This window comes from Phaethon aethereus (assembly GCF_964289735.1).
Source record: "Phaethon aethereus genome assembly, chromosome: 3".
Taxonomy (NCBI): Eukaryota; Metazoa; Chordata; class Aves; order Phaethontiformes; family Phaethontidae; genus Phaethon; species Phaethon aethereus.
Genome location: NC_138576.1, coordinates 36,226,548 through 36,243,258, shown reverse-complemented (window position 1 = coordinate 36,243,258; position 16,711 = coordinate 36,226,548). Strand labels below are relative to the sequence as shown.

Below are 16,711 nucleotides of genomic sequence, written 5' to 3'. Positions count from 1 at the left end.
AATACTTTTCCTTTTCTCATAATAGAGCCTGTGCCAGCACCAGTCAATCTCAGAATCACAGATATAACCACAAATAGTTTTAGAGGAACTTGGGATCATGGAGCTCCAGATGTCTCGCTATATAGAATAACCTGGGGACCCTATGGAAGATCAGAAAAACAAGAGGTAAGAGTAGAGAATCACCATAAGATTTTGTGGGCAGTCTCTCAGAGAGTTATGCTATATTCTTAAAATACAAAATTCTGATTTTATATTTTTAAAATCAGAAATGTCATTAATAAATGGACTATATATGTAACTTGCAATCCCTCCTGTTGTGCTCAATGGAAATTCAGTGAGAAGGTGTAGAACACATAGTTACAGACACTTGTAGTGATGTCACTCTGTAAAAAGTTACTCAGTTGTATCCCACTCCCTGTTTTTTTGTTTTAATTTATTTGTTTTGTTTTTATTTATACAATTTTTTTTTTTTTAAATTTCTCCACTAGACTATCTTAAATGGGGATGAGAACAGTTTGGTCTTTGAAAATTTGAATCCAGATACATTATACGATGTCTCAGTTACTGCCATCTATCCTGATGAATCAGAAAGTGATGACCTCATTGGCAGTGAACGAACATGTAAGTAAATACAAGGTTTCTGCATGTTGTTATTCATAGTTATTAAATCAGAAGGCATACACATACAAGAATTCTGAAAACTCTTTCTACTTTTTTCTAGTACCCTTGGTACCTATCACCACACAAGGTAAGAATCTAAATTACCAGGTATGGTATTATTAAAGAAAACTCAGAGCTACCTTTTTCCAAACTGTGAGGAATGTTGACATTAAAAAGCTGAGATTATTTAATAAATATTATTGTGTATTTGGAAGAATACTAAACACTGGATTACCACGTTTATTATTTTACAAACATTACAGTTCATGTCATCTTTACTTAATACATTCTGCTCTTGGTCAGGCATTCATGCAGTCCTAGAAGTATGAATGAAATGTTTTTCTCTGCTTTTTGCTTGAATTACGTATTTGTTCTTTTCTGTATTACGTTTCTCAGCCCCAAAGAGTGGCCCACGAAACCTTCAGGTGTACAATGCAACTTCACACAGTTTGACTGTGAAGTGGGATCCTGCCAGCGGTCGTGTGCAGAGATACAGGATCATTTACCAGCCTATCAGTGGGGATAGCCCTGAACAGTCGGTAACTAATTTTGAAGTGCTATAGTTGTTCAGTCTTAAATTATAGTTCTGCAAAGCAATCCATTAGAAGAATTTATTTTCAAAGCACAGCAGTGTATATGTTAATCACCTTTTCAGTGAAGATTTATATTTATAATGAATATGTATACATTCCCACCTTTTTCTTTCTCCCCTTTCAAATCCAAGATAGAATGTTTTTTGTGGAGCAAAAATAACTTTGGATACAGCCTGTTTTTTTGAAAATCACACAATCTATAAATATAACTAGAATAAAGTTAAAATGTGTTGAGGAACAAATAAATCAGCACATGAGACTACAAGTCACAAATATATAGTTATCACAACAATCAATAATATGAGCTGCCATGACTACTTCCATAGTCCAGGGTTTTCCATTGTTTTGATAGTATGGTTCATGTGCTATCAGAGGGACTTTGCTGTGGAACATACTGTGGACAGTATAACTGCCCAGAATGGCAGTTGCAAAAATGAATCCATGCGAAACATATGGTAGGGAAGTATTTAAGTTATTTTAGGGTCTTTTAGTATGATTGGGCAGCTGTAATGCTAGGGAGAGCCAGCACTGTATAGCCAGCCAGCTTTCCCTGCACTGTCAGCAAGAGCTGTGTTGACTACTGGCGGCCTACGCAACACAGCCTGGGAATGGTAATTCAGTCAGCCTGTTTATCAGAAATGTGTGCTACTTAAAAATGCCCTATTCTGCCGTGGGAGGCTGTTGTGGTTACTGCCAAATGACTCAGAGGAACAGTCTCAGATGAAAACCACACTCATTTAGCTTGTTCCTGTAACTGGAGATCACACATGTTCAGAAGAGTATCTAGGAATGTTTACTTTAGAATCAGTTGGACACTTATGCACCCATTTTTACTCTCTTCTGACCAACATGCATTTGAGTTGAGGTAATTGAACTGTTGAATGAATTGAGTAGTTCAATGCAAGTTTAGTGAGAAATTACTAGAAGAATAAGTAGTACAGCAGTAAGGTTAGTAATAGAGTAGAACAGCAATAAGGGTAATTAATATCTGTAATTAATTGCTGGTACTGAGTAAAAAAGAGAATTTTATGCATTCTCTTGAAATTTGTGCAAAGAATAGACTTAATAGACTTAATTATTCACAGCTGGATAGAGTCTAGCAGTGGCGGTTGCCACTTTTTGAGGAGAGCACACAGAACATTCATGCTCTGTTCATGGCATTTTAATGTCTCTCTGCAAATAAATTCTCAGTCATATGATAGTAATTCCTTGTCTGCTTTTTTTGTTGCTGTGAAATTTGATTAAACTGCATGGACAGTAACAGTGTCCCCACTGAAATATTTAAAATAAGATTTCTTGAAGTTTTTTATTGCTCTGTCTAATGTTTAATGGCCCCAGCACTAAGAACGAGCACAGGTGATTTGAAGACAACTCTGCAAAAACTGCACATGAAACACCAGAGACCATCATGATAATTTAGGGCCAGGTTTTGAAAGACAAATAGATACTAAAATATGAAGGCAGCCATGATGAGATGCTAAAAGCATTTATGCTTTGAACTGAGCTTTGTACATGTGACTACAAAATAAATGTTTCCTTGTAAATTAAAATAATCTCCTACTATGAAATGTGAGGATGTATAAATGCTTGCTCATTATCAGTTATTCATAATCAGAAGCTTTTAAGTATTACAACAAACATATTAGCTCAATAGGCTTTGAAAATATGCAGATAATCTTAAAAGTAGAAAGGATGCGCTTGAGCAAGTGTAATTTCACACAACTGAAATCCAAAAAGCTCATGATTCACAAATGCTGAAGTTCTAGGTATTATTTTTAGTGCACTGTCAATCTTTTTCTTGGTCGAGATTATGATCACAGGGTTGTATGTAAAAGAAAAATTGCAGTCAAAGATGTATAATGATTTTAGACTGTTAACAAAGATGTTTTAGAAGCTGAAATATCATGTTGTAAAATTTTTGAAATCAAGGAGAGATGATGTTGATATTGTATCAAATCTACATTAGAGATCTACAGAGTGTTGTAACTTATTCCATGCTTTCATTCTACCTGAGAGTAGAGCATAAAGAGCACAATTCAAAGTCTGTCAAAATGAATAAAAGACTTTTATTGATTTCAATATGATATAGTCAGAGGCAATGTGGAGAAACAGCTCTGTGCTGGCACAGAAATGGCAGTTGATCTGCTGGACGGTAGGAGGGCTCTGCAGAGGGATCTGGACAGGCTGGATCGATGGGCAGAGGTCAACTGTATGAGGTTTAATAAGGCCAAGTGCCACATCCTGCACTTGGGTCACAACAACCCCATGCAACGCTACAGGCTTGGGGAGGAGTGGCTGGAGAGCTGCCCGGTGGAAAAGGACCTGAGGGTGCTGGTTGACAGCCGGCTGAATATGAGCCGGCAGTGTGCCCAGGTGGCCAAGAAGGCCAACAGCATCCTGGCCTGTATCAGGAATAGTGTGGCCAGCAGGAGTAGGGAAGTGATTGTGCCCCTGTACTCGGCACTGGTGAGGCCGCAGCTTGAATCCTGTGTTCAGTTTTGGGCCCCTCACTACAAGAAGGATGCTGAGGTGCTGGAGCGTGTCCAGAGAAGGGCAACAAAGCTGGTGAGGGGTCTGGAGCACAAGTCTTATGCGGAGCGTCTGAGGGAACTGGGGTTGTTCAGTCTGGAGAAGAGGAGGCTGAGGGGAGACCTTACTGCTCTCTACAACTACCTGGTGTTGTGGTGAGGTGGGTGTTGGCCTCTTCTCCCAAGTAACTAGTGATAGGACGAGAGGAAATGGCCTCAAGTTGCACCAGGGGAGATTTCAACTAGATATCAAGAAAAATTTCTTTACTGAGAGAGTAGTCAAACATTGGAACAGGCTGCCCAGGGAGGTGGTTGAGTCACCATCACTGCAAGCGTTCAAAAAACGTGTAGACGTGGCAATTCAGGATATGGTTTAGTGCGCATGGTGGTGTTGGGTTGGTGGTTGGACTGGAAAGGTCTTTTCCAACCTTAATGATTCTGTGCTCCTGTGATATATAATTGTGTTTATATGCAAGTTTTGAGGTGTTAATGAATACTGGCTTTGTGTCACCGGACTCTGCCTAAACTTGCTAAGACAAATATGGACTATATATTATTATTGCTCAATGCCTACTGTCAGTGTCAGTCACAAGACTGTTTGCAGCATATGATACATCATAGTGTTTTCCACTCTGCATCAAATGTTTACAGTCTTCAGTATAACAGTAAACATGAAAGGAACTTAAATCTTTTTGTTTTGTTTTACTGCAGACTATGGTTGGAGGGCGGCAGAACAGTGTGGTGATACAGAAGCTGCAGCCTGACACACCGTATGCTATTACTGTGTCATCAATGTATGCAGATGGTGAAGGGGGACGAATGACAGGACGAGGCAGAACCAGTAAGTAGCTTCTTGAGATCTTCTTATTAGGTGCAAAACCATATTGCTGTATTGCTTTTCAAAGTAGCTGAGAAAAAATTCTTGTGGTGAAATTTGTCCCATCTGTATTTGTCATTTGTCCTTTGATGGGTTTCAAGTATCTAAAGTAAGAAGGCTTGTCAGTCTACTTGCTGTAGAGAAACCCTGGACCACTACGTTAGAGTGGATGCCCAGCTTTTAAGGCTGAGAGAAACCCTAATGTTACCATGGAACTTCTCCCTCATTTTAATCTGTTTAATTGTCTTATGCCACAATTTAGTAAATACCTTAAAGCATCTGAAGGCATGTGACTCTCGTATGCGTGCTCTTAATTATAAGTTTACTATTATTTTCCTGTCAGCACTTTCAATTCAGAGGCTGACATTTACAGTGTACACTTTCAGACTCTACCATTTTATGTTGATAGCATTGTTTTGACCTTGCAATTGAAAGCACTGAGGAGTTTGCTACCAAGAGGCACTTCAGGCATAAAAACCTATTCACTATTTTGAAGTAATTAATTATTTAACTGTAAATGTATTAATAAATTTATTAATGAATTTGTACTTAGTTTACTTTTGAGCCTGCAATAGAAAGTCAGACATAGAAATGTGTTTGGTGAGGAATGAGGAGAAAGATCCTAAAGAACTCACTGTATAATTCTAAAGTAGTGTCTTGAAAGAAATTTTTCTTACTATATTTAGTATTCCTTATCTGTTGGATGGGGCTGATATGCTCTGATTAATGAAGACAAATAACATCTGACATGAATTTAACAAAACACTGTTGTTTATAAATTTCCTAAATGATACATTACATAGGCATGATCTGACAGCACAGATGGGAGAATGTGGTTACACATTCTTGACAGCTCATTGATCTGTTTCAGAACCTCTCACTACCGTGAAGAACTTGCTAGTTTATGACCCAACCACCAGTACTCTGAACATTCGATGGGATCATGCAGAAGGAAGTCCCCGACAGTATAAAGTGTTTTATGGACCTACAGCTGGAGGTGCAGAAGAAATGGTAAATGCTTTGTGTGGATCTCTCTGTCTCACTAGCTCACAGCGCTAGCGAGAAAATGTTGCTGAGTGAATTGGGTCTTGTTTGTGTATGCACTGGCTTTTTTTCTCTTCCTAGATACCCTGGAGAAAATTCAGAGCACTTCCATGAAAGTCAGTTACTCCCATATGTATTACAGATGTTTTTTTTTATATAGTAGACCTTCAGTGATTCGTTCTTAGCACGGGGGTTTAATACCACACACAATTTTTTGTTTGTTTATTCTTAGGGCACTGCATGTGAATGTGAAGCTGACTTCAGGGTGTACAAAAGGCTATAAAGCAGACCTAATTTCTACCCATTTTTAGTACTAATAAGTCATGTGACTGTAGGCAGTCAGCCAGGATGATATTTGTGAAAGCAGAAAAATCCACATAGGTGTCTTATTCTAATCTCCTAAAATTGCTTAATTGCTAAAGAGCTAAAACAGTCTTGACAATGGGAACCCTTGTTGCAGACTGGGAAAATATTATTCTTTCCCACTTGTGTTTCTTTTTCCACATCTGTGCTATTTAATGTGCCTGTGGAAGGAGGAGTACCTGAATTGCTACTGTTTCAATAGCATCTAGAAAGCTACTGATGATAAATATTCTTAAATGATGTGGAGTTTTACTTTCTAACATGAGCTACTCATTGCTTCTTGTCATTGGCATGTTGTAGTGTTATGTAATGTTTGGTTTTTGTTTTGGAAAGTGACCTTTTAATGCCTCTGAGCTGCTAAATAGTAGTCCTCAAAGAGATCACTGCAGTTTCTGCTACTGTTACAAGTAGAACAGAATTTGGACCCAAAAGTGAACATAGGGATTGTATAGGAGAGCACAGGATTTAACATCCGTTTTTGTTAAGTCCAAGACAGAACTTTCTTGAAAGGCAGAAGATACCATGAACCCCATTACTTCAGGCTTCACCTTTTTGAAGCTTTTATCATATCCAGTCTAGAAATGAGATGTGGTGGAGAAGTAAGTGAGATACAAAAAAGCTTAAACTTTTTGCATATGTAAATATCATGCCCCTACCTTTCCTTTTAAATTTGTAGACCACAGTACCAGGAAACACAAACTATATCATCCTGAGGACTCTTGAACCCAACACACCTTACTCTGTAACTGTGGTTCCAGTTTTCCCAGAGGGGGATGGTGGACGTGTCTCTGACACTGGAAGAACTTGTAAGTAAAATAGTCCTTTTCAAGGAAATGTTAGGATTTTTTTCTGTGAGTGGCTCAGATCATTAGAAATTGATTTTACATCAGGTGTGGAAGTTTATTTCCCCCAAAACTAAAACTTGTGTAAGAAACTCCCTCAGTAAGTTTGTAGACGACACTAAGTTGGGTGGGAGTGTTGATCTGCTTGAGGGTGGGAAGGCTCTGCAGAGGCATCTGGACAGGCTACATCAAGAGACCAAGGACAATTGTGTGAGGTTCAACAAGGCTAAGTGCCGGGTCCTGCACTTGGGTCACAACAACCCCATGCAATGCTACAGGCTTGGGGAGGAGTGGCTGGAGAGCTGCCCGGCAGAAAGGGACCTGGGGGTGCTGGTTGACAGCCGGCTGAACATGATCCGGCAGTGTGCCCAGGTGGCCAAGAAGGCCAGCAGCGTCCTGGCCTGTATCAGAAATAGTGTGGCCAGCAGGAGTAGGGAAGTGATTGTGCCCCTGTACTCGGCACTGGTGAGGCCGCAGCTTGAATCCTGTGTTCAGTTTTGGGCCCCCCACTACAAGAAGGATGCTGAGGTGCTGGAGCGTGTCCAGAGAAGGGCAACGAAGCTGGTGAGGGGTCTGGAGCACAAGTCTTATGCGGAGCGTCTGAGGGAACTGGGGTTGTTCAGTCTGGAGAAGAGGAGGCTGAGGGGAGACCTTCTCGCTCTCTGCAACTACTTGAAAGGGTGTTGTGGTGAGGTGGGTGTTGGCCTCTTCTCCCAAGTAACTAGTGATAGGATGAGAGGAAATGGCCTCAAGTTGCACCAGGGGAGATTTTGACTAGATATCGAGAAAAATTTCTTTACTGAGAGAGTAGTCAAACATTGGAACAGGCTGCCCAGGGAGGTGGTTGAGTCACCATCTCTGGAAGTGTTCAAAAAACGTGTAGACGTGGTACTTCAGGACATGGTTTAGTGGTGGTGTTGGGTTGATGGTTGGACTTGATGATCTTAAAGGTCTTTTCCAACCTTCATGATTCTGTGAGACTCTCTTTACCTGCTTGATTATGGTGCAGCTCTGTAACTTATTCTGTTTTGTTTGCTTATTCGAGTGGAGGTTTTCAGTCCACTCATGTCAGGAACACTCAGCTTTTATGTTGTGCAGTGAATGTACTGTTTACTACCACAGAATAGTGAAATTTTAATTGTACTGCCAGTAGCAATACTGGTGAAAAAATGGCAAATAATGGTGTTAATCCATGCTAATGTCCATACCATGTACTTACAATTTTCCAGGGAATTTGAGCTCCTAATGTCAGCATGAGATGAAATGTGTAGTTTGTGACTACATTTCATACCTGTGTGATCAACAATAGGATAACAAAGTGTTATGATTATACTTTCAGTTTGCAGCATAAGCATATGTACTTTGCTGCCTGGCAGGGATGTTTGTAAAGACTAATAACTGAGATTTTTAGATTTGTAGTTTTTGGGGTAACAAAAGTAATGTGTTTATCTGGGGCTAATGTGCTTTTCAACTTCCTTTGAGCACTGGTATAAATTCAAGTAGAACTAAAACTTATGTAAGCAACTTTGTAAAACTTAATGCAAATTATCCTTGATCTAGTGGAGAGAGGAACACCAAGAAACATTCAAGTTTACAATCCCACGCCAAACAGCATGAATGTCCGATGGGAACCTGCTCCAGGTCCAGTACAGCAATATAGAATTAATTACTCTCCATTGTCTGGCCCCAGGCCATCAGAATCTGTAAGTAATTTACTTTTTATGCTGTTCCTTAAAAGTGTGTGGAGGATATTGCTTCCTTCAATGAATGTAGAACAATAATAATAAACTCAGGCCAACTGTCTGCCCAGGAGTGTCCCTGGTGAAAAAACTGTCTACAGGAATTCAGTTCATTGTAAATAAACGTTTAGTTTGGTGAAATAAAAAAAAATAAGAAATAAGGTTCTCCAATTTAAAACTTGAGTATTGACGACTTAGTGTCCTTTATCATATTGCAGGTAAAGTTGAGTTAATTTTTTTTTTTTTAAAGATAGAAGGAAACAGCAAATATTTATTAGGAAATGTTTAATTATGAAACCAGATGCCAAATTTATGTGATTTTACCACTAAACCATCTGTTTATCCGAAATCATTAGTGTTTAAATAGGTCTTGGTGAGCAGTGAAGTCTGGATGTGCATAAAAATTTGCCCTCCAGATGTGGAGTAAGAGTTCTTGGATTTGTGTAGAAATAGGTGCAGTAATAGAGGTAAACCTGTGAATGTACTCACACAAGATGTACATCCATATTGTACATGTACAGATGAATATGTTTTTATGTAAGGAAGTATAAGAATTTTAATGAATCATTTGCATCTGTAAAGTGAAACTGCGTATTACTTCACACATGAGTGGGAACCTGTCTAGTAGTATCTGTTAGAAAATGTCCTTTATATATCAGTAAACCATGACAGAATTTACTTTTTTGGTATCTATTCCTCTATGTTTCTGCTTTTTTCTTGAACTATTTTTATGTAAAAATGTAAAAAAAAAAAATTCAATTTGCAGATTTAGAGCTCCATATATACTTATAATTTTTTTTGCAACTGCACTTGAATTTTTATCAACATTATTTGATTATTTCAAAGTTGCATTATTTTTCTTGGAAAATGTGCAGTGTGATCATGTTTCCAATCTTCCTATATTTCATACGAATTGCTCATTCTAACAAGACATGGTATAAACTGAAGCTTTTTTTATATAGGTGCCTTTTGTTTCTGTTTTAGATTGTGGTACCAGGCAACACTCGTGATGTGATGCTGGAGCGGTTGACTCCTGACACTGCTTACTCAATAAATGTTATAGCTCTGTATGCAGATGGAGAAGGAAATCCAAGTCAAGCACAGGGAAGAACATGTAAGAGGCCGTCAGTACTTGCTTTGTGAAATATAAATCAAAATTGGTGTGTGGAGAATTTATAAAATTGGTTGCAATCACAAACAGTGTAAGTCAATCAGTGCAAGTCTGAGATCAATGCAACTGAATTATGGCTGAAGCAATTACAGGCCTCCGTGGAAGGGAGCTTTTGCCATGTTGTCTGGCAGTTGTGGTACATGCATAATTACCAAAGTAATTTTCACTTGTGAAATAAGCCTAATTTGAAAGTTTAAGAGTTTAAAAACTGTTCTTTAAAATGTGATTATAGATAAATAAAAATTTGCCTTTTTGAAAAAAAAATAGCACATTAAGATGGGTAGAATTTACTGTCAGTAAAAATGTGCTTCATGTTGTGTGTCTTACATGATAATTTTATATGTCAGCCTCCCCAGATGTTTGTTTTTTGCTGGAGATGCCAGCATCATCCAGCATCATGGAAGCATCAAAACTTCCTTGTTACAACTTAGCTTGTGGGATCTTGGTTGGCTTACGCTTGGCTTCTTTAAAATTAATTCTAGAAATAACATGTAAAGAAACTGTCTGTGGTAATAATAGATCACCTCTCTTTTGCTGCTTCTATCCTTTCTCTATTAAATCCCCATATTCATTGAAAACATGCAGATGTGACAGGCTATAGTTGCAATTGTCCGCAGGAGTCCAAGAAGCAGAACGTATGTAGATACTCACTTTGCACATCCCTCTGGTGTTCTCTCCCTTCCATATTGCTCCAGGTCCTCCAGTTAAGGCCGTATTTCTATTTAAGACCCTTCAGGCACTGCTGTATTATCATTGACTAAATCTACCTGTATATGACTATTCAGGGTTTCAGGGAGGGCCCTTAGCTTTGACTTTAGGGCAGCATTCATTGCTGTGTCAAAGAAAGCCAACAGGATGCTGGATTTCATCAACAAGGGCATCACCAGCAGAGATAAAGAAGTCATTATCCCACTCTGCTTGGCTGCTGGTCAGGCCACCCCTGGAATATGGTGTTCCGTTTTGGTCCCCGCTATGCAAAAAGGTGTGGACAAGGCTGGAAAGGGTCCAGAGAAGTGCCACAGAGATGATCAAAGGACTAGGAAGCCTGCCGTATGGTGAAAGGCTGAGAGAACTGGGTTTGTTCTTCTTGAGTAAAGAAGCCTTAGGAGAGACCTTATCACCATGTTCCAGTATTTAAAAGGTGGCTACAAAAAAAGATGGAAACTCCCTTTTTATGAGTCACATGGAAAAGATGAGGGGTAATGGGTACAAGTTACTCCTGGGGAGATTCTGATTGGACACAAGAGGAAAATTTTTCAGAATTAGAACAATCAGCCATTGGAATAATCTCCCCAGGGAAGTGGTGGATTCCCCAACATTGGACACTTTTAAGATTCAGCTGGGCAGGGTGCTGGGCCGTGTTGTCTAGACTGTGCTTTTGCCAAGAAAGTTTGGACCAGATGATCCTTGAGATCCCTTCCAACCTGGTTTTCTGTGATTCCACAATTCTATGATTTGAATCAGTGAGGGTGACACTGGTCTGGAAGAATCATGCTCCATACAACCTTCTGTATTTTCTTTCTTTAGTGCCTCGCAGTGGTCCAAGGAATGTGAGAGTGTTCGATGAGACCACAAACAGCCTTTCTGTACAATGGGACCATGCTGATGGGCCAGTCCAGCAGTACAGAATCATTTATTCACCCACTGTGGGAGACCCTATTGATGAATATGTAAGTTCTGTAATTCCTTAGGAAGCATTGAGATGTTCTCAGTTGATTCTTTAGGCTACAGAAAAACAAGAGACACCTTTTTTACATGTAGTACACTTTGCATGCTCTATGGATTCTTTGGTCATTGTTATCAATGCTGAGAAGCCATGCTTTGTATGAAACAGTTTTGTTTGTTTTTTTTTTTCACATAGTCACAGAACATATAGAGTTTCATGAACCAACTTGTGTGTAAAATAATATTAAATATGTGAGTCACACATTAATAAGAAGATTCTGAGCAGAACCTGCTTCCTGGCACTTAGTTCAAACAATGTGCTACAGTGAATACCCATCTATTACTTCATACTCTATTCATTATGAAGTTAGTGTGCTAAAATACAGAATAAACATAAGTCTGCATTTTATAAATTGAAGAGAGTTGGCAGAGTTTAATAACAAAGCAATGGCAACTTTCATTCAGCATCTAACTTGCTTTTGTAAGGTTCAGTATGAATTGTGTTTGTGTTTAATTTCCTGCAGCTTAATGATAGCACAAATTAATCTGATGCTTATAAAAATCTCTGTATATAGCAAAGCCAAACTCAGATCCTATAGAGGTCAATGGCAGAATTCCTGCTGACTGCCACCAGCCGAAAATGTAACGTGTTGAGCGCTATTTAAATGCTATTACTGCCTATATATTATTGCACAGGGCATGCTGAAAAATCACTGTTTGAAAATTCCCTTCTGGACCTGTTAATCAGGACACACATATTTTTCAACACACATATCTTCCTTGCAGAAAATATTGGGCATTTCATAAAAACAGCAAGTCTCAACTGAAAATTTTTATTAAGTAATAATGGAAAATGTTGACTGGGACATGCTTTTGAGATAGATACCTCAAGCTACTTTCCATAGCTTCAGTGCTTTATGGCCACTTTATGGAGCAGTGTCACTTTTTGGATTATATCTACCTTTTCATTAGAATGGAGCAATAGTGCATGACTGCACCAGGAAGTTGAGATTGAGGGATGCATAAACAGGCATGTTTTTACATACCAAAATATTTAGAGCTTCCTTCTCAGACTAACTTGTTTCTGCCAAGAAAATGATATCCTAAGACGAGGATAATGAAAAGGTAGAAATGAAACCGATGAGTAGTGTAAATCACCTCCATCCCCATTTTAGGAGCTTTTTCCTCTCTTCTTCTGCCTCCAAATACATCATCATGACTTCTTCCTTTCTATGACAGAACAGTACTGAAATCTTGGTGAGGAACTGCAGCATCTCAGTCTGATGTGAGGGTAGGGACTGAAGAGTCAATTTGATTTATCTCTTTGTGCTGACCACAGTATTTTATAATTTAAAATAACACTAATAATAGTTTAAAGGCTGTAACTCTTAAGATATCCAGAATGACTTTATCTACAGTGGACATAAATAAAGTGCACCAACTGTCAAAACAAATTTTTGGTCCTAGTTACTGTCATTATTGATCAGTTACAGGACTGTGTTTGTTTACCTCTGTTTCTTTTGTGTTCTAGACAACAGTGCCTGGGATAAGAAACAATGTGATACTACAACCACTGCAATCAGATACGCCATATAAAATTACTGTTGTGGCTGTGTATGAAGATGGAGATGGTGGACAACTGACTGGAAATGGCAGAACTGGTAACTGGTTCTAATATTGTGTATTCTTTTTTAAATGTAAGACTTGTATTCCTTAGGCACTCCAACATTGTTAATGTTTTATTACGTTCATTATGTCTTTGATGTGATTATTACCTGGCAGACTTACAATGTAAGTTTCTAGGCGTTGAAAAAGAGTCACTAGTCTAATTATAATATTTTTCTGTCTTTCTAGTTGGCCTGCTTCCTCCTCAAAACATGTATATAACTGATGAATGGTATACACGATTCAGAGTTTCCTGGGATCCTTCACCATCCCCTGTTCTTGGCTATAAAATTGTATACAAACCTGTGGGTAAGAAAATCTGTTCATTCTCAGTATACCACTTTCAGAACAATGAGTGGCTAATGGGAAATGTTTGTGTTAAAGGATTTATTTATTTCTTTTGTTTACTGATTTTGATGGAAGCTTAAGTCTTAGTATCGGTATTTTATAAGAAGCACAAATTATCAAACACAGTGTTTCATACATTCAATTACAGAGATTGAATTGTATAGTTAAAATTTAATACAGTGACTAGATAGTCCTGGACTAGACTTGGTTTTCCTCTCTTGAATATCTCTTTTCCTTCTTAGGATATGAAATGGTGTATGTGAGATAAGTATTGGACAGGTATTTAGGTGCTAATGTCCTTCAGAACCTTTGTTTTATGTGATACTGAAACAATGTATATGTCTTCTTATAAGTTAAATTAAATGCAAACTTTGAACAATAGCTTGTAAAGCTATGTGTATGTGCTGTTTGCAACAGTCTAATATGCTAAAATTTAAGAAATTAGTATGTTTTGTTTTAGAAAAAATGAGATTAACACCTAATGACATGTAAAAGACAGTGGATAGTTTTGTAGCTCACTTAATCATGAATCTTTCTCTCTCTGTACTTCCTTAATTCTTTGTTTCAATTCAAGGTTCAAATGAGCCTATGGAGGTTTTTGTGGGAGAAGTGACTTCCTACACCTTGCATAATCTGTCTCCCAGTACTACTTACGATGTGAATGTTTATGCCCAGTATGATTCTGGAATGAGCATACCTTTGACAGATCAAGGCACTACATGTAAGTCAAAATAATTTTGTTGTAGTCATGCTAGATACATATGCTGATCTGAGACAATGTTGGTTAAGAGAGGATTTTTAAGATTGATTGTTAGAAAGTCTGAAGGAATATGTGTCACCTGTCCATGATGTAGACCTTAAAAACACTAAGTCTGTGAACAGTAATGGAAATATAGTTTTAAGTAATGATTTGATGATATAAAATTTTCTAGTCTGCTTCCTAAAATTTTATTCAGCTATAGTTGGGGTCAATCTTTAACTGTCTCCAGAGTATTACAGAATCTAACCATGATAAGCAGGTCTAGGCTTTTTGCTACTCTGCTTTTACCTCACAGGAATGTCCAGTGATTGAAACTTCAGCTTTTTGGAAGGAGATGATTTTGTTGACGGCCTCAGCTGAGAAACTTCTAAAAATTTCTTCAGTTAAGATAAATCAAGTTTTCTTGAGAATCCTGAGTTTTGTTGACTCGGTACATTCTTTTTGTACTGCCATATATATGAGTCAGGTTCCAATTTTTGGTAGATTCTTATTTTATAAAGAACTCAACTTACTTCATATGAAAACTCATAAAATGGGCTGTTACCCAATACGGGAAGGGTATCAGACTTTGGACCTTTGTAAATAATAGGCTGGGATCTCTAGGGCATAGCAGAAAATGAAGAGATTGACTAGAACTGCTCTTTCCTCCTATGAGTATTTTAAAAAAACAAATTCTGAACCAGCACTGCTAATACAATTTTCACGTTGATGCGTTTCATCCATTACACACTATTTTCCAGAGAACAATTTATCTCTTTCTCTGTTCACAGTATATTTGAATGTCACTGACCTAACAAGTTACAAAGTGGGTTGGGATACTTTCTGTATCCGATGGTCACCTCATCGTTCGGCAACTTCCTACAGACTGAAGCTAAACCCAGCTGATGGTAAGTGCACTTTATTTTTTCCATTTTCTGGAAACATAATTGTCTTGTTTCAGTGACAGCACCACCTATTTGGGATGGTGGCAAGCACCAAGCACTCACCAGAAGCCACGATACATCTGTTTGAGCTTTAAAGCTCTGAACAGAACTGCAAAGAGCGAGTGCTGCTTATTGTCAGGTTAACTTTCATTAGTGGGAATCTGCTAGTTACCTAGGTTTCACATGTACTTTGAAATGTTACTGTCCAGTATGCTCTTGGGTGCATAATCACCACATAATCTTGGTCTAGAAAGGCCTTTGTGGAACAAGAGCTGCTGTCCTATAGGAGCTTGCTCCAGCCTCCTCTCAAGAAGTTCTAATTTCTACACTTACTTGTATACATATTAAAAAGGAAATAGTGGGTTTCTGCCCTAACATTCTTTCCATTGGACTTTTTTTGACAGGTTCCAGAGGACAGGAAATCACAGTACGTGGATCAGAAACGAGCCATTGTTTTACTGGACTCTCACCAGACACAGAATACAATGCTACTGTCTTTGTTCAGACCCCTAACCTTGAGGGACCTCCAGTCTCTATGAGGGAGCATACAGGTAGGTAATAGATACTATGAACCTTAAGTTTTGCCTATAGAGCTTGTCTTGTTTCAGCTGTAGAACTTGCCTTGCTCCGAAATGTCTTTCAATACCTCTTTTAAATGATCTTCTTTCCTCTTTATCTATGTGTATTGTCAACTGGAGTTTATGAGGGAGAGGGAAATTCTTATTGCTCCTCTTGAAACCAAGTATTTCTTAACACTTGGATGAAAAACTGATGCATTATCAGAGCGCAGTGTTACTCAGCTCATATAAAAGTGTTCCTTTTATAATGAAATCATGTACCTTTTTTTTAACAATAGGTATAATCTCATTACTCTTGTAAGACAAGAAAATTTTCCTTGCCAATTATACATTGTTTAGGTTGGTGAGAAAAGATTAGAATCTTTCTGTTTGGTAATATAATACATAATCTAGAATTTTTCCTTGAATGAAATAATTTACATGGAGTAAAAAAATTATTATTTCGTTTCAGTCCTCAAACCTACAGAGGCACCAACACCGCCACCTACACCTCCTCCACCTCCCACGATCCCTCCAGCTCGGGATGGTATGTTTATTTGTAGAATTATTCAGTATTTTTATGTAGTTGCTGCACTGCTTCAGAGCTTAATTCTATTTTTCATAAATTTAAATAGATTTAAAGCTACCACAGCATTTTAGGGAAATTAAGTTTGAGACCAGTTTCCTAATGCCATCCATTTGCTCTTGAGCTTTACTAGACCTCAACATTTCCTGGTTTAGAACAACAAGGTTCACACATTTGGGGAAAAAATGTTGGGGAATGATATTCTATAGCTCTGCAGCAAGTCTGTGAGTCTGTCTTGCCTCAGCAGGCAATTTATGTTTTATGGTAGCTGCTCAGAAAAAAAAAGTCATTTAAAACATTTACATTTGATTCTTGAGCTCTTCTTCATTTCTTGAACCTTTCTTCGAAAATTTTTAATAAATGTTTTTTGTGGTAAGCATTAGCCATCTG

General features: G+C 38.1%; 1 protein-coding gene across 1 annotated transcript in view; it reads left to right on the top strand.

Moving 5' to 3' along the window:
- Positions 1–16,711, top strand: part of COL12A1 (collagen type XII alpha 1 chain) — a gene marked incomplete at its 5' end in the record, with an annotated part of 104,175 nt that overhangs the window by 49,161 nt on the left and 38,303 nt on the right. The window contains 16 exons of the mRNA XM_081998047.1: positions 26–165; positions 489–621; positions 722–748; positions 1,057–1,199; positions 4,493–4,622; positions 5,530–5,669; positions 6,742–6,871; positions 8,468–8,610; positions 9,631–9,760; positions 11,345–11,487; positions 13,014–13,143; positions 13,337–13,456; positions 14,070–14,216; positions 15,026–15,142; positions 15,583–15,729; positions 16,208–16,282. Of these exons, the coding sequence (XP_081854173.1) occupies positions 26–165; positions 489–621; positions 722–748; positions 1,057–1,199; positions 4,493–4,622; positions 5,530–5,669; positions 6,742–6,871; positions 8,468–8,610; positions 9,631–9,760; positions 11,345–11,487; positions 13,014–13,143; positions 13,337–13,456; positions 14,070–14,216; positions 15,026–15,142; positions 15,583–15,729; positions 16,208–16,282 (1,995 nt within the window). The remainder of the gene's footprint in view (positions 1–25; positions 166–488; positions 622–721; positions 749–1,056; positions 1,200–4,492; positions 4,623–5,529; positions 5,670–6,741; positions 6,872–8,467; positions 8,611–9,630; positions 9,761–11,344; positions 11,488–13,013; positions 13,144–13,336; positions 13,457–14,069; positions 14,217–15,025; positions 15,143–15,582; positions 15,730–16,207; positions 16,283–16,711) is intronic.